The sequence below is a fragment of the Notolepis coatsorum genome, assembly GCF_963971535.1.
Source record: "Notolepis coatsorum genome assembly, chromosome: 10".
Classification (NCBI taxonomy): Eukaryota; Metazoa; Chordata; class Actinopteri; order Aulopiformes; family Paralepididae; genus Notolepis; species Notolepis coatsorum.
In genome coordinates this window covers 27,037,718-27,056,520 of record NC_140174.1, presented here as the reverse complement: position 1 = coordinate 27,056,520, position 18,803 = coordinate 27,037,718, and the positions used below count along the sequence as shown (strand labels likewise).

Below are 18,803 nucleotides of genomic sequence, written 5' to 3'. Positions count from 1 at the left end.
GATATTTATGCTATCTTTAATGCTGTGTTTCCTCTGTTCATGCTGTGTTGTGCGTTTTAGCTTGTGTTTAAAAGGTTTTATCTTTACATATGTTTCCTTTAAGGGTTGTTCTTTTACATATGTTTTTCCTTTAAGATATTCCCTTTACACATGCTTTTATTTATGATGTGAGTTTTCTTTACTAATTCTGTGTTCACCTGTCTTGGCCATGCCTGGCCTTATACCAGCTGGCACCAGGCCCGGACTGGCCATCGGGAGCACCGGGAGATAAAAAAAAAATATTATATAAAAAAAATATATATATATATTTTTTTATTAAAATGTTTAATTTTTTTTTGCCAGGCCATTGTTTCTAGTTGTGGCGGCAGCGTGGCGCGATAGTTAGATAACCTAGGTGGGTGGGGAACAACCAGGATTTCACTGTCTGCGACAGAGTTGGAGAACTATCTGACTCTCTCTCCCTCACGCGGATCACACACACACAATGGAGCCGTGCTGCCGCTTGTGATTGGTGGAGGCGGGACCAGGCGATACAACTGATTGACAGCGGAGGCGGCGAATGGAATGGCAGATGGCACACTCCCACTTTTCTGAAAGGAGTTGTTAAATCTATGACATTACAAAAAACAATATGTGGTGGTTATGATTGGGGCTGAAGTTGAATAAACAATTTATGAAAGAGAAAGTCAAAATAATTCCAAGATAATTCAAAGATTACACACCTTTGCCACATATATTGGCTACAAACATAATCACTGCAAACTGCAAAGTTATCAAAGAATCTGATCAGACACAAGGGTTAAGTTGTTGTTCTCTTTCTAATTTCCTCAAAAACATCTAGTCTAGTTACGTAATGTGATCAATATTATTTGACAATTGATGCTTTTTGTTGGAAATTTCAGTCAGTGAGCTCATACTTTGAGCTCATTTTATAGTTAAAATGATTGAGACAACACAATCTTCTGTCTTCGTTGTGCATGCATGCGTGTGCTCACAACACGTGATACATGTGTCACTATTCTGGCAGTGGCTACTGTTATTATAGTATTGTAATGAAAGGTCTGTTATTTAATGTTTGTGTAAAGGGCTATTTTAACTGTTGATGGGTAGTGCATCAGTAAAGTGAATATGGTATTGTGCTCTTGCTCTGTTTGAATAGGTGGAGAGAGTGGTTAACTGTATTATAATAGTAAATAGAAAAATATGTTGTGCTCTTGCTTTTTTCTTTTTGAAGGTGGAGAGAGTAGCATTGCTAGTGCCACAACAGTTTTTTTTTAGGTTCATAACAGTACATTGTACTAAGCAATTGTTGGCTCATTAGTTTGTGATTCACATGCACTCAAATTCACCAGAATGCAGGAAATTAAGTCTTTGTAACTAAAATTTTCCAGGTGGGGGACCCCCAGACCCCCCGCTTAAAAAGTGGCCTGATTGGGGCTATATTTCGCGCAATATCTCCCGGTATGAATTATTTCCCCAGTCCGGCCCTGGCTGGCACTCATTAGTAATTAGTTCACGGGCACTATTTAGACCTGCCCGTTTCTCACAGTCATTGTCGCGCCATTGTATTGTATTGTATTGATTTTCATTCACAGTTATGTTCGGTCACATACTCACCTTTGTCACCAGTATTCCCCGTGAGTCCGTTCCTCTCTTAGTCCTTATTTTTCCAGCATTGCTGAGTATTGTTTTCGGGTTTTGCAGTTCGCTTTTGTTTAGTAACCGTTTCGTTTTGTAATCATTGTTGCTTGCAAACTGCTCAGTAAAAGCCTGTTCACTTCATCCCGTCGCCTCAGCCTCTTCTCTCTCTGCTCGTGTCCTGCACCGCGTGGCTAGACGCTAAGCCAACAAGAGCTAAAGCTACGCCTACCATCAACCAAGAGGATGGCGACCAAGGGAAGGAGCAAATGGCCCTCATTCAATGGAAAGGCAGAGGACTATGAGCTCTGGGAAGAGCGCATGTTATGCTGCATGCACGGTGTGGGACTGAAGACGACAATCTTGACCTGACGGCTGAAGAACCAGCCCTGGACGACAAGCGTAACGCAGACGCGTACTGTGAGTTAGCGCCACTGCTCGACGACACAAGCTTGGGGCTGATATTCCGCGACACTAAAGACAAAGGACGAGAAAGCCTGGGGGTGTTGAGAGAGCATTATATCGGGCAAGGAAGATCCCGAGTCGTGGCCCTCTACATAACACTAACAGGACTGAGGAAGGGGCACACCGAGACGGTGACCGAATACGTCATCAGAGCTGAGCAGGCCATGACGGCATTGAAGAGTGCAGGAGAAGCACCAAGCGATGGGCTAATGATTAGCGATGGTGATGAGAGGACTACCGGAGCTGTACAAACCGTTCACACTCCTGGTAACACACGGTTCAGCGGACATGACGCTGGGAAAGTTCAAGGCCAAGTTAAGAAACTTCGAGGCTTCAGAAGATACCCACCCAGCCGCAGCGGAGGCGGGAGAGAGGGTGCTGAAGGGGGGTGCCGAGCGACGCCAAGGGAGAGGACCAGGCCCACGGCGGAGCTGGCGTGTTGGCGATGCGGAGAGAAAGGCCATCGGAGAGGCGACTGCACAAAGACTGTCTGGTGTAGCTTCTGCAAATCCACGGGGCACACAGACAGAGCGTGCATGAAGGAACACGACCAGAGCGCGCGATACGCGCATGGACAAGATGACGGCCATGGACGAGACGGCGGCTACGGACAAGATGGCGGCTGTGGACAAGATGGCGGCAGCGGACAAGATGGCGGCGACGGTCGACGTGAGACGGATTGAGACGACGCCCGGAGAATAACGGGACAAGAAGACTTCGCTTTTGGGGCACGGACAGCGTGCGTCGCCAGGCCGGCGCAGCTGCAGCGGGCCCAGAGGAAGAGACTGATCGTGGACACAGGTGCGTCGTCCCACGTCATCAATGACAGGAGTCGGTTCAAGAACTTTGACAACACTTTCCACCCGGAGAGACACAGCATGGAGCTGGCAGACGGGAAGCGCACCTACGGGTTGGCGCAAGAGAGAGGAGATGCACAGGTATGCCTCACGGACAGTGGGGGGCGCCGGCGTACAGTGACGTTAAAGAACGCTCTCTACGTACCATCGTTCCCACAAGGACTATTCTCTGTAATAGCTGCTACTGCAAGCGGTGCCAAAGTATTCTTCGATAAAGGTACATTTTCTTGTAGAGCCTGACGGTACACGGTTTAACATAAAGATGTACCAGAGAATGTATTATCTGCAGACAAGTGTAATGATAATAATGATATGTGTAGCGTGACGGTCAGTCACGATATTCAGACATGGCATGAGATTATGGGTCATTGTAATTACGAGGATTTACTGAAACTGCAAGCAGTGACAGAAGGCATGCAAAATTGAAGGTGAAAAGCGTAGACCTGACAAAGAATGTGTAGTGTGCAAAACGGGGAAGTTTACTCAATCGAGAAACAGAAATCCCACAGAAAAAGTAAAGGTACCACTTGCGCTAGTTAACACGGATCTAGCCGGTCCAGTAAGCAACGAGTCCATAGGAGGCTTTCGATATGTACAGTCTTTTTCAGATGTGTGCACAGGAGCAGTGTTTGTTTACTTTCTCAAAGCAAAGAGTGACACACTCCAGGCCACGGAGAAATTCCTGGCAGACGTAGCCCCTTATGGTAACGTAAGATGCTTGAGGTCCGACAACGGAACCGAGTTCACAAACAGAGAGTTCCAATCACTGTTGAGAAGGTACAAGATAAGACACGAGATGTCATGTCCATATCCTCCACACCAGAACGGAGTGGCAGAGAGGAAATGGCGCACCCTTTTCGAAATAGCTAGGTGTAAGCTAGTAGACATTATACAACGGCATGCAATTTTCTCGATTCTGATTGGCTGAAACAGTCCATTTACACGTATGTATTGCGATCAGTCCACGCTTGCTGGCCCAGGACCCGCCCACAACCGAATCACATCACATCAATCCGCCGGATCACAAGAAGGTGGACAATAATCTTTACAAATGGATATGTTGATAGCGACTAAACGACTAAATATCAAGCGATTCTGTCACAGCGAATGTCTTAGTCGTTTAAACAATGTTGGATGATGTAATTGATGGGTCTTGAATCATTCTGTAACAAAAGAAAAATCGCGGATTGATTGATTGATTAATTTTCAATTTCTTTTTCAATTTCTTTTTCCTTTCGACTGTCAGCGCTCGCTCTAGTCTCCACCCACCGCCACCCCCCCCCCCCCCCCCACACACACACACACACACACACACACACACACACACACACACACACACACACACACGCACACACGCACACACACGCACACACACACACACACACACTCTGCCTGCAACGCGGGGGATAGTCAGACTGAGAGAGAGCTGGGTGCTGCGCTGTTCTAAGTGAGCATGGCCTATTGAGTTGATTGATTGATTGATTGCTAATTTTATTACTGTACGCTTGGTTTCCAACTGGTTAAGTTTAGGCCCTCTACAGTAGGTTTAAAAAAATAAATAAAAGAATACGGCGAAGAAAAGGTTTTTTTCCTATAGGGCAAAGAAAACTTTTTAATTTGTTTTACCTACTTTCTATAGAAGCATCTAAGAATGAAGTTCTATGGAAAGTAGGTCTGCATTCCCTTAACAATTGTGTGTATTGAGCCGTACTGTATTGTACCCATTCTGCATCTGGTAATAAAATGTTCAATCAATCATTCCAATAATACACAGTTGGATGTGTTAGTTGGTTGGATGCACTTCAAGCTGCTTCCACATGAGGCAACTTCTCTCAATCATTCCAATAATACACAGTTGGATGTGTTAGTTGGTTGGATGCACTTCCGATCTGCTTCCACATGGAGGCAAATTGTCTTTTTTGTAGTTGTGGGAACAACTTTTTCTGGCGGATGGTTTTTTCAATAAATCTTCGATTAATGTGTGTTTATTGTATAGAAATAAAGTTGGATGAATGTGGCAGTTGTATAAAAGCTTTACACCACTTGCAGTCGTGATTTGTGAACAATAAACCATGCCTAGGGGGGTCTAACGACCACCCCTAGGCATGGTTTATTGTTCACAAACCACTCCTGCGCGTGATGTAATGCTTAAGTAACTTACCTAAGAGCGCGGTGCAAGAAGCCGCTTACACCAGAAACAGGTGCTTTAATAAGCACACGGGCACCACCCCGTATACAGCACTAACAGGAAAGAAGTGTAATCTAGCTAGAATGCACCAATTTGGTTCAGTGTGTCATGCTTACCTGCAGGACAGGGGAAAGCTCGAGTCCAGATGTGAAAAAGGACTCTTTGTAGGGCACGACAAGGGAAGCCCCGCTTTCCTAGTTTATCATCCCGGTAAAGGGAGAGTGCAGAAACACATGCTAGTCAAGTTTGTCACAAAGACAACATGTGAGAGTGAGACACAGACAGAGGAGCCAGAGCTGGACTCCAGAGTAAGGTGTGAAGAAACAGAGACACCTCAGCCCAGTGTACTTAGCACGGTCGTGCAGACAGACAGTCAGCCACCCCCAGAGGGCGATGACGAGGAGCACCCGAGGGTGACATCAAGTGCCCCAAGCAGTGGGAGGTATCCCTCAAGGGAACACAAACCACCAAAGTATCTGACAGACTATGCCCGGAGAGAAAGTGACGAGGATGACAGTACACTTACCACCATTGATTACTGCTACAGGGTAGTCAGTGGGGTACCCCCGACCTTTAAAGAGGCCATAGTGTCCCCTGAATCAAGTAAATGGGAGAGAGCAATGGATGAGGAGATGAGGTCCCTAGAGGACAACCACACCTTTACTCCAACCAAGTTACCAGAGGGCAGACAGACAGTGGGAGGGAAATGGGTGTATTCAATCAAGGAGGGTATTGAAGGCCACGACAAGTACAAAGTATGGTTCGTAGCTAATTGCTTAAATGCTGAAGGAGGGTACTCCATGTTTAAATACGGAAGGAGGGTGGCTACACTGCTTAAATGCAGGAGGAGGATACTCCAGGTTTAAATACGGAAGGAGTAGAATCCAGGTTTAAATACCTGAGTGGATTCCATGTTTAAATACAGAAATGGATCCCATGTTTAAGTACAGAGGTGGATGATTTACCATGTTCTAAATGATTTAATTATGTGGAAAAGATCCTGAAACTATTTGACTGATGTAAGAGATGTATAGAGAAGCTGTGGGTAGCCTCAGTTGTTTGACAACCTGTACTCGCCCTGACCTATGTTTTGTAGTGAGTAAAAAATTGTCACAGCATTTTGCTGACCCCACAGAGAAGCATTGAACTACGTCAAAAACATGTTTTTCGTTATTTACATTTACATTTACATTTAGTCATTTAGCTGACGCTTTTATCCAAAGCGACTTACAAGTTCTGTACGACAAGACAGCAAGAAGGGTACAACTCTATCAGCTGAGTAACAATGTTCATCAAGTGTTGCGTGTTACAGTGTAGGTTAGTTTATTAGGACAAGTGCATGACAGTAAGGTTAGTCAGGGTTAGATTTCTTTTTTAAATCATTTCAGATAATGATTGAAGAAGTGAGTCTTTAGTCGACGGCGAAAGATTGAACGGGATTCGGCTGTCCTAACTGGGATGGGTAGTTCATTCCACCATTGTGGGGCAAGGTACAGCAGACGGACAGCTGTGTTTCAGAAAGGGCAGCGAGGGTTTAGGGCTTAAAGCCCACAGTGACACTGTCAACTTGTGAAGCCGAGTGTATGTTTCTAGCTATGACAATGCAGGAATGTGTTTATCTAGAACAACTGCTCGAAGTGATGGACACCTTTTTTTTATCCACTTTTTCTCCCATTTTCAATTTTTCTCCCATCCCAATTTTCATATCGTCCAATTCAACCCTCCCCTGTCTTCGAACGTTGTTTCTTGCCTCCCACAAGCCGGCTGCAATGTGGACTAAGTCATACATAGCACGAGTCCCCTCCGATACTCGAGGTAACAGCCGTCGCATCTTTTCACCTGCGCGGCTCGATCTTTCAGCGTCGGGGGTCTGGGCTTTGGAGGGGCCCCGCCCCCGTCACTTTTTGATTCTACTGCGCAAGCGCACCAACCGACCTGTAGGAGTCACTGTCCACAACGCCCGATCCCCACCCTTCAGTTTCCCTCCCCGTAATACGGCCAATGTGTATTACTGTGGACGACCAGCTAAACTGAAAGCAATGTGGAGAGCGGGGCTTGAACAGGAGGCATCCTGTTCGAGCCTAGTCTCCAGCATTCGTTGCGAGCGCCTTGCCCACTGCGCCACGTAGCTGCCCTCGAAGTGATGGACACCTATGTATATAAAAGACTGTTGTTTATGAGGACAACCAGGGAACCATTGTGATTGCTAGGAACCCTGTGTGCCGACATAGATGTAAACATGTCGATATAGGATATCATTTCATCAGATCTGTCATCAGAGAAGAAAGAATGACACTGATTTATTGTCCAACGGACGACATGGTAGCAGTCACTATGAGAAAACCTGTTTCCAAATAGAAATTGAAGAGATTTGCAGAGGTCATGTTTGATGTGTAAATATTGACTGCCATATTCTTTGTGATGTTCTGGATTGTACTATTTTCTTTGTAAATAGTTTTTGGAGAAGTTATACAGTGTGCTAAACAACCCTAAGTGGGAGTGTTAAAGTTAGAGGTTCTATGTAGGATTGCAAGTAACTGTCTAACTGCATATATAACTGTTTCCACTAGAGGGCGCTCTAGGCGGAGCCACTCATGATACCACCAGATGGCGAGTATATAAAGAGATGTCTCCTCCCCCTCTACCTCTTTTCCACCTGCCTCTCAGAGAGAGGAGAACTCTAGTACTGCTGCTGTTTAACATGTGAATGAATAAACCACGCCAAAGGCTAAAGATAGAAACCATGCCTCTTGACCACATTATTGTCGCCCCACAGCCAGATTCTGTCAACACCTCCGGCTTGGGCTGGCCGTCATACTGACTCAATTGGCAGAGTCAGCGGGAGGAGAGTCGATGGGTGGTAGTCTGGTTGTTGTAAACAGCGACTCCTACAGGTCGGTCAGGGCGCCTGCACAGCAAAGACAGGAAAATGGCGGGGGCAGTGTGAGCCTCCTACACGTTACTCCTCGCCAATGAGAGTCCGCGCTGGCAGGTGAAAAGATGTGACTGGCTGCCTCCACATGTATCGAAGGGGACATGTGATGGGCTTCTATCCTCCCTACGACCGGCCAGTGGGGGGCACATGCGAGCAACGATCAGGACAGGGGAAGGAGAATTGGCACGAGAGGTAAATTGGGATGGGAGAAAAATCACAGAAAAAGGGTTCTAGAATCTTATAGTCAAATTTAACCTACATGTAGAATCTGTTTTTCTCTACCATGAAACTCGGGTATTGCAGATTATGTTTTGATTTTCCTATGTTGGCTTATGTTCTTTTTGGGAACGGTTTTTGATTGTTGATTTTTTTTGCTTGTTTGTTATATTTTGAAAACTTTAACTTTTTTGAATTTGTTTTTGAATTAGGGGTAGGTTGCTCTATAAGCCTTCAGCTTCAAACCTATCCTTTTTCGTTTCTTTATTTGTAAAGATTTTCAAAAGATTTTTTGATTATGTTTATTTATTTGTATATGTAAACATTCGAAAATAAAATAATTCATTCATTCATTCAGTAAAAACATGAAATTCACCTACATTTTAGTCTTCCACAGTATAGCACCATGCAGTTGTTTATTATTTAATATCTATATGTTATTTCTGGATGAAGCAAGTAAGTTGTCAGTATAAGGAAGATACATTTGCTGGTGTTGTCTGTACGTGTATCTATATGTTTTATATCCAGTTGAATCACCTGTACATTTTATATAATTTTTATATTACACTTTACTGTTCCATTTGCACTCTGCCAAAATTATTTTCTTGGGGATGATCCCGGGGTATGTCAGCTATGCGAGTTGGAGAGACAACAAGATGGCCATCACTCATCTCGTTTGCTTTTATCTTCTACAATACTCCTTAACTCTTCCCTTTCTTCCTTCTCTCCCTTTCTCTCCTATCTTCCCTTTCAACCCCTCCTTCCAATCTGTCCTTTTCTTTGTGATGAACATCTCTGGCTTAGAAAACACATTATTTATATGAAGAGACAGACAACTGGAAGACAGACACAGGGAGGACAGACAACTGGAAGACAGACACAGGGAGGACAGACAACTGGAAGACAGACACAGGGAGGACAGACAACTGGAAGACAGACACAGGGAGGACAGAGAACTGGAAGACAGACACAGGGAGGACAGACACAGGGAGGACAGACACAGGGAGGACAGACACAGGGAGGACAGACACAGGGAGGACAGACACAGGGATTGCATAAATGAATGACCAACGTGTCAAAAACAATCCCTGAACAAAACAACCTGGCCTTCCTCCCTCCTGTTGCTAGATTTACTTGTTAGAAGTCAATCTCTCTCTTAAGGGTGGGTGGCCCTGGGCATGCATTGTGTGTGTGTGTGTGTGTGTGTGTGTGTGTGTGTGTGTGTGTGTGTGTGTGTGTGTGTGTGTGTGTGTGTGTGTGTGTGTGTGTGTGTGTGTGTGTGTGTGTGTGTGTGTGTGTGTGTGTGTGTGTGTGTGTATGTGTGTGTGTGTGTGTGTGTGTGTGTGTGTGTGTGTGTGTGTGTGTGTTTGTGTGTGTGCATGCGTGTTAGATGTATTCTAGGGAATGTTTCTGGGGTATGCCAGCTATGCGTGTTGGATGGAGGAGGTCATCACTCATCCCAAGGCTTTTATCTTCTTGTACATCAGTTCTTAACGTGGGGTCCGGGGACCCACAGGGGTCCTCGAGGAAGTTCCAGGGGGTCCCCCGAAAAACTAATAATAATAATAATAATAATAATAATAATAATAATAATAATAATAATAATAATAATAATAATAATAATAATAATAATAATAATAATAATAATAATAATAATAATAATAATGCAGGATATACACCAGTCACTATTCTGATCATAGCTTTTCGTCTCTTATCTTCTGGACTACATCACATCTGACATACAGGACATCTTCTCAGATTGGGGTCCCCGAGACAAAATCTTAAGAATCCTCTTAGAACGCTCTCTCTCTTTCCCCCCTCAGACCTTTTATCTATTCCTGTTCCCTTTTTCTCTATTACCTTTCTTCCTGCTCTCTCTCTTCCTTCTCTCTCTCCAGCTTCCCTCTTTCTCTCTTCCTTCTCTTTCTCTCTTCCTTCTATCTCTCTCTTCCCTCTCTCTCTTCCCTCTCTCTCCATCTTCCCTCTCTCTCCATCTTCCCTCTCTTTTTCCTATTTCTCTATCTTCCCTCGCTCATTTCTCTCTCACACCCCTCTTTCTCTTCTCTCTCTCTTTCTCACATCCCTCTTTCTCTTCTCTCTCTCTCATCCCTCTTTCTCTTATCTCTCTCTCACATCCCTCTTTCTCCTCTCTCTCTCATCCTCCCCCTGTAAAGAGACAGTGGAGAGACAGTAAAGAGACAGTGGAGAAACAGTAAAGAGACAGTAAAGAGACAGTAAAGAGACAGCGGAGAAACAGTAAAGAGACAGTAAAGAGACAGTAAAGAGACAGAAACAGGTAATGTGTCGTGTGTCAACAAAGGAAAATAGGGAAAATAAGCAAAGAAAACAGCTTCTGTGTCAAAAACAAACCCTGACCTTTTATCTTTTCTAGATTTACTTGTTGGAAGTCAATGTGGGTCTTAAAGGTGGGTGGCCCCTGGGCGAAGGTTGTGTGTGTGTGTGTGTGTGTGTGTGTGTGTGTGTGTGTGTGTGTGTGTGTGTGTGTGTGTGTGTGTGTGTGTGTGTGTGTGTGTGTGTGTGTGTGTGTGTGTGTGTGTGTGTGTGTGTGTGTGTGTGTGTGTGTGCGTGCGTGCGTGTGCTCTTGCAAGTGCATTTAGTTCAGCTTATTGTGTGACAACCCCTGCCCCTCCCCCCCACTGAACTGTGAAGGGGGAGAGAGACACAGAGAGACAGAGAGACAGTGGCAGGGCGGGACGGGTGAAAGAGAAAAAGAGAAGGATGGGGGAATGAAGCAAACAAGGGAGGTGGGGAGAAGAAGAAGAGAAGGAGCTGGAGGAGGAGAGAAAGAGAGAGAGAGAGAGAGGGAGAGAGACTGTGGAAGGGAAGAATGTTTAGTTATGAAAACAAAAGTATTGTACCAGATGGGGCCAGGCTTCACCTTAGTAACAGCATAACAGCAGAGGGAGCGAGGAGCACTTGGGGGGTCGGGGAGGTGGGGTTGGAGGTAGGGGGCGGGGGGGTGGGGGGGGGGGGGGGTTGAAAGCCCAAGTGAGAGCTTATCACACTCCCCAAACAGCAAGGAGGGAGGCTAACTGACTGTCAGGGAGGGAACATCCTACACACACATACACGTGTGTGTGTGTGTGTGTGTGTGTGTGTGTGTGTGTGTGTGTGTGTGTGTGTGTGTGTGTGTGTGTGTGTGTGTGTGTGTGTGTGTGTGTGTGTGTGTGTGTGTGTGTGTGTGTGTGTGTGTGTGTGTGTGTGTGTGTGTGTGTGTGTGTGTGTGATACCAGCAAGACACCCTCATAACACAGCAGGAACGGGTATAAAGAGGAGTCCCAGGGCACAAGCGTGGCCAGACAGGCGTCCGACCGGCAGAACGTCCAGGCTAGTTTTCACCAGGGGAGGATCAGCTGGAGGTGTGTGTATATTATGTGTATGTCTGTGTGTGTGTGTTTGAGTGAGTGACCAGTGAGCACGCTGCCTGCAGGAATCACCAGGATTCTGAGAGGGGAGAAAATAGAAGGTTTGGCTGGATTGCGATCATAATGGAGCTTCTGGAGTGAAGACACACCATTTTTTACCTGGAATTGTAAAGTTTTTCGTTTTCTTGTTTCGATAGAGAAAAAAGTTGGACTTGTGGTTGATTTTTATTCTCTTTCTTTTTATTTAACTTTTTTTTGTGGTGTTTCTGTGGTGAGGGGGTCAAGTGGATACCGGAAAGCTGTTCCCAGAAACATTCTCTCTGAGCTGTCTGGAATCTCGCACGGTTTATTTGTCTTTACTGAATGTACTTTTGGAATTTTTTCTATTTCCACCTATTTATCTAGTTTATTCATTCTGACCCACTGAGGCAAAATGGACTCCTCATCTTTCCCAGAAACTGACTATAACAGCACTTATTTCGATAATGACGCGCACACATTCCATTTCGACAGCTTCAGGATCTCCATGGCCATCCTCTACCTGACCGTCTGCATCGTGGGCTTGGCCGGCAACTCCCTGGTCATCCTCGCCATTTTGAAACTGGACAAGATGGCCTCCGCCACCACGGTGTACATCTTCAACCTGGCACTGGCCGACGGCCTCTTCATGGTGGGCCTGCCCTTCATCGCCATCCAGAACTACCGGAACCACTGGATGTTTGGCGACCTGGCGTGCAAGCTGGTCATGGTGCTGGACGGCATCAACCAGTTCACCAGCGTCTTCTGCCTCACAGTGATGAGCATCGACCGCTACATGTCGCTGGTCAACCCGATGCGCTTTGCCCGCTGGCGTACGCCGCACCGTGCCAAGGTGGTGTCGGCCTTCCTGTGGCTGTTCTCCCTTCTGCCCGTCCTGCCCATGGCGCTTCACTTCTCCGCCGACACCGGGCTGTGCACCCTGGACCCCGGCATGGTCTCCGACTGGTGGCTGGGATTCCTGGTCTACACCTTCATCCTCGGCTTCGCCCTCCCGTTCCTGGTGATGACGGTGTCCTACGCGGCGCTGCTGCGCACGCTCCGGTCGCAGCGGCTCCGGGCCGGGTGTCCGACGCACGAGAGCCACCGGCTGGAGAGGCAGGTCACCAAGATGGTGGTGGCCGTGGTGGTGGTGTTCGGGGTGTGCTGGATGCCGTTCTACGCCTTCAACTTCTGCTCCCTGTCCCGGTCCTACCTCTTGGCCTTCGCCAGGGGCTTCGAGTTCGTGGTGCTGCTGTCATACTCGTGGAGCTGTGCCAACCCCATCCTCTACGCCTGTCTCTCCGAGACCTTCCGGCGGCACTTCCGCACCCTCCTCTGCCCGGGCAAGCAGTCTCCCGGCGCCGTGTCCTGCAACGCGGACACTGAGCGGTACGACCTGAACGACACCGGCGGGCGCGATGTCAACATACTCTGAAGGGAGGAGAGGAAATCTGCTTGTTTTGTCATCGCGGTTGGACTTATAATTAGAGACCGATAATTTCGAGACCGAAAGTTTATTCCCGAAAGCCCGGCTCATGTGAAAGATTTTCAGTCCTCAGACACGGTAAATAAATAAGTAAAATAAATAACTTTGTATATCCAGGGACACCGCTTGCCCTCCGGTGTGAGAAGCCGTTATTGATTTTTTTTTGAATATTTTTGGTACAGACATTTAAAGGACACAAAGTTGTCCTAAAGAAAAGGCTGTATATTCTTCTATTCATCCTTTTCAAATGTTACGCAACTAAATTTTTTCCATTACAAACCCCCCCCCCTCTGAGTTCTTCTCGTAAGAGACTTTTACCCATGCTCCCCCCCACGGACTTGCTCCCTAATTTGATTTGTAATAAATGACAGCGCTGGGTGGCCCCGCTCCATCACAACTCTGGTTACAGGGTTTTCCGGGACTAATGAAACGAGGCAGGCAGGACAGCGGAGGAGTGACGAGGTGTGGACAGGTAGTGTGTAAACAAGATAACTGTGGGTCCACGTCCTCTGACCAGACCCACACAAAGAACAACTCCCAGCCTGCACGCACACACACATGCACACACACACACACATGCACATACGCACACGAAAGGAACAGTTGACTCAAGAACGCCTCATTTACTCGTACTGGCGGGATTGCGTCTTCTGGAGGACGAGGAGTGTGGGAGCTGGGGTCAGGATGAGTTTGTGGGTGCGCATGCATGTACGTGTGCACGTGTGATTATGTAACGGATTCACCGCCTTGACCCCCCGTACGAGCTCTCTCTCTAAATGAACTGTGGTCATTTGGGAGATGTCACTCTTTTGGCGGTCTACTTGGAAGTTGTGTTCTTTTGCCCTTTCACTGCCACACTGCAGACGGTTAACCCTTTCACTACCACACTACACACACCGTTAACCGTCTGTAGTGTGGTAGTGAAAGGGTTAACCGTCTGCAGTGTGGCAGTGACAGGGTTAACGTTTTATAGTGTGGTAGTGAAAGGGTTAACCGCCTGCAGTGACAGGGTTAACTCTTTGTAGTGTGGTAGTGAAAGGCTTAATTAAGGGGAACTGATACGAACAATTGTCGACAAAGCGAACAAACAAGACAATGACATGTGTTCGCTTCCTGTGCTGTGTGTCTCTACAGCAGAATGAATGGTAACAGAGTCGTGTTCTCCCTCCTCTGCCTTTGAGTAAAGTAATTTCACGAGTTGTTCACTCTTAACGGGGTAGAGGGTCTTTTAACTTCATACACTTCAAACCTCAGATTCTAACCTTAATCGACAGGACTTTGGAAATAATGTGTTTTCTATCACGTGGGAAGGGTCCGAGAGTGTGAGAGAGAGATATTGGTGGGGGCTCTCCAATAGCGATAACGTCACCTATCTCTCTATGTTAAAGGTGCGGTAAGTGGTATTTTCTTTGTTAAAATAAGTCTACATGTTGAAATAATAGCTCTACATTCTGACAGCATCACCCATCATGGATATAAATACTGCTAAAATGGTCTGACCAAAATATGACATACAAGCTCCTTTAAAGCTAATAGTACTTGGAACAAGTCATTGAAATAAGTACAAATATCTAGGGTTCTCTCTCCTGATTGGATAAAGTGGGAACAGGATATTGGAAAAGGATTTTTGTTTACTGAAGAGCGGAGGGGCCCACATTACTGACCAACCACTATATTAGTGAAGGGAATGTAGCGCTATTGAACACTTTTTTTTGTCACAATTATAACAAATACCACTTACAGCACCTTTAAACAGTATTTCTGTATAAAGATATCCTTGTGTATTGGACATATTGCTTATGAATAGATATTGTCGCAAGATTTATGGCATTTACCTGTTCGCTATTATTATCATCACTTCTCCGTGAGGAAAGGTGCAATAAAAACAACATTTGCAGAAAAAGTCTAATTTCCTCTGTCTCTTTCCACGGACAATGGAGTCATCCACTTTGCCTCTGCTTTTATGTTTCAACATGTATCAAAGTGCATAGAGGCGGCAAAATAAACTACTGCCACGGATAGTTCTCATGACTCCTCATTCCAGTACGTTGTGTATTATATCATGTGGAATAGAGAGGCTCTTTAACGTGTCACACCTGCTCGCCCCGGCTCTCAGCTGTGGCTTTTGTCTACCATGTGGGCCGACTTTATGAGCTAATAAACATCAGCGCATACTGAAAGTTTTAAGAGGTACTGGAGGCTGACATTTCTCTCGCCACGGTTCAGGGGCTGATTTTGAACTCACTGTGTTACACTGATACATAATACTGATCATTTAATAATAATATACTTTGTTTGTATAGCACCTTTCATACAGGAATTGCAGCCCAAAGAGCTTCACAGCAGTAATATAGACATAAAATTGGCATAAATATAGACAGGCATAAAATAAGCAGAGGACTGACCAAATAAAAACAATGCATAAAGTAAAATAGACATACAATTTGTATAAAATAGACAGAATAAAAGCAGTGCAATAAAATAGCTCTCATTTACAGTACAATAATCACAGTCTGGATGCAATGAGTCAAAGCATAGGCTAAGGTGAAGAGATGTGTTTTTAGCTTACATTTGAAAATATTTAGTGATCTAGCCTCCCTAATGTCCGTATGTAGGGTTTTCCATAATTCACAAAGGCTGCATCCCCGATTTTCTTTTGGCTGTGGTTGGGAACCTTCAATAAACCAGTAGTAGATGACCGTAATGCCACTTTGGTGTAATATTTACAATTTATAACATGCATATAAGCAGGTACATGAGCATTTTACACACTAACTTCCCGCTTCCATTTCTAGTGGTGAGTTATCACCCACTAATGTCATTAGTAATATATTATTATGTAATACTATAGTAGCCTAATATATAGTCACACTGTAAATAATATGTAATAACACTAAACGCCTTTATCCAAAGCGACTTACAAGTTCTGTACAACAAGGCAGCAGGAGTACAACCCTGGCAGCTAAGGGTAAGTAACATTGTTCGTCAAACTGTCGAACGTGAGCGCTACAGTCTTGAGATATATTAACATAAGTAAGTAGTAGTAATATAGGCATAGTAGATTACTTAGTAGCAAAGTGCATACTAGTAAAAGACAGTATGATCTCAGGCCAATCATAAGCCAATCATACCATCATATCATAACAATCAACCATTGATTGAAGCGATACGGGCAAAACCATTACCATTATGCCCCCCCCCCCCCAGAAGACCTGAGTGAAGGTCATACAGGTTATCTGGGCGGTCAATGACTCCTCGGATATACCCTTTCTATTTCACACTCACACACACATAGAAACACCACACACACACACACACACACACACACACACATTCACATAAACAGACACATATTCACATTAAACACACACATTCAAATGTAGATTATTTCTCTCACACACACACACACACACACACATACAGACTCGCTATCACACACACACACACACACACACACACACACACACACACACACACACACACACACACACACACACACACACACACACACACACACACACACACACACACACACACACAAAACACACACACACACACACATTCACATACAGACTTCACCCCCCCTCTCTCTCATTCTCTCCCTCCCCCTCTTTCTCATTATCTCTCTCTTTCTCTCCCTCTCTCTCCCTTTCCCCCCTCTCTCATTCTCTCTCTCTCTCTCTCTCTCTCTCTCTCTCTCTCTCTCTCTCTCTCTCTCTCTCTCTCTCTCTCTCTCTCTCTCTCTCTATGCCTGATCAATACAGAGAGAGGGGGTAAAGGGTGCATGTTTGCTTTGCTGTGTCCTAATCCTGTGGGTTCCTCTTGTGACAACGCACACATTAAAGTCTCTGTGGTCTCAGTGAGCAGTGCCGCTATAAAGAAACACTTCTATGGGGAGAATAGATCCAGGATGGGGGGGGGGCAAAGGTCACGCTAATTAAAATAAATGTTTGTGTGTGTGCGTGAGAGACTGCACGTGTGTGCATGCCTGAGTGTGGTGTGTTGTGGTGTGTGTGTGTGTGTGTGTGTATGTGAGACTGTGTGTGTGCATGCCGGTATGAGGCGTGTGTGGTGTGTGTACGTGAGACTGTGTGTGTACATGCCTGTGTGTGTGTGTGTGTGTGTGTGTGTGTGTGTGTGTGTGTGTGTGTGTGTGTGTGTGTGTGTATACATGCCTGTGTGTGGTGTAGTGTGTGGTATGTGTGTGTGTGGTGTAGTGTGTGGTATATGTGTGTGCATGCCTGTGTGTGTGTGTGTGTGTGTGTGTGTGTGTGTGTGTGTGTGTGTGTGTGTGTGTGTGTGTGTGTGTGTGTGTGTGTGTGGTGTGTGTGTGTGCATGCCTGTGTGTGTAGTGTGTGTGTGTATGCGTGTGTGTGGTGGTGTGTGTGGTGTGTGCATGCCTGTGTGTGGTGTGTGTGGTGTAATGTGTGGTGTGTGTGTGTGTGTGTGTGTGTGTGGTGTGTGCATGCCTGTGTGTGGTGCGTGTTTGTGTGGTGTGTGCATGCCTGTGTGTGGTGCAATGTGTGTGTGTGTGTGTGTGTGTATGTGGTGTGTGCATGCCTGTGTGTGTGTGTGTGTGTGTGTGTGTGTGTGTGTGTGTGTGTGTGTGTGTGTGTGTGTGTGTGTGTGTGTGTGTGTGTGTGTGTGTGCATGCCTGTGTGTGTGTGTGTGTGTAAGTTTCTAATTAAACCTTTGGCAGACGGCGGGTCTTTCTCACTGTTATTTCTCTCTCTGTCTGATCCAACATTCACCCTTTACACGTAATTAGGAACAGATGCTAACTGCCTGAGAGACTCCACAGTAAAGAGTATTGATGGGGCTCCAGGGAACGTGTGCATGTGTGTGCATGTGTGTGCGCGCGCGTGTGTGTGCACGCGCGGACACACATGAAATCAGGCTGTGTTGGTTTTTGTGTTAATGCGCTCATGTGTGTGTGTGTGTAGCAGAGGGGATTGAGTGAAACAGATAAATAAAGGTCAATTACACCATTTAGGTGTAAGAGCTGTCAGGCATCTCTTCTTCGCTATCGCTCTCTGCTTCTCTTTCTCTCTCTCTCTCTCTGACCTTTTCTATGCACCTCCCTCCCTCTGTCTCTTTCTCTTGCTCTTTAACTCTTGCCTCCTCCTCCTCCCAGATTCACTATCTCCTCGCTGTCATTTTTCATCTCTTTTTATCTCCGAGTCACTCGTCACAGCGAGGAAAGGCACCGTTAAATCCCCATTGGAGACAGAGGGCAGAGCTGAGGTCAAGCCTTTTAACACCATGTAAAAAAGAAAGCATGGCAATAAAATTACTTGACAGTCTTTTGGTTGGGAAACCTCTGTACTAAGAAAAACACTAACAGCGTTCATTTTTCATGAAGTTTCACAGAGGTTTGGTCCTCTGGTTATCTGGGTTGTCTTTACTTTATCGCTGATGTCATACTTTCACATGTCTGCACTGCTTCAAGTGTGATGCATTGTGTGTTTACGATTCTTGTGTACATATCTTGCTTAAAATATGAAAATAAAGTACTTATCATATAATATAAGCTAAAAACGTACCTCTTCACCATAGCCTTCTAATACACTCCGCTGTTGATTGTACTGTAGCACTATTTTACTCTGTCGATTCT

At 45.6% G+C, this 18,803-nt stretch overlaps 1 protein-coding gene across 1 annotated transcript; it reads left to right on the top strand.

Annotated features, from left to right (window-relative positions):
* Nucleotides 1-12,110: 12,110 nt before the first annotated feature.
* On the top strand, nt 12,111-13,321 carry LOC311235882 (somatostatin receptor type 2). The gene has a single exon (XM_084323409.1). It carries the CDS (start codon nt 12,119-12,121, stop codon nt 13,136-13,138), a length of 1,020 nt encoding a protein of 339 aa, XP_084179535.1. The 5' UTR covers nt 12,111-12,118; the 3' UTR covers nt 13,139-13,321.
* Nucleotides 13,322-18,803: the final 5,482 nt, after the last annotated feature.

Excerpts from the sequence above, each read along its gene's own strand:
- LOC311235882 (XM_084323409.1), top strand. The coding sequence starts at position 12,119 with ATGGACTCCTCATCTTTCCCAGAAACTGACTATAACAGCACTTATTTC.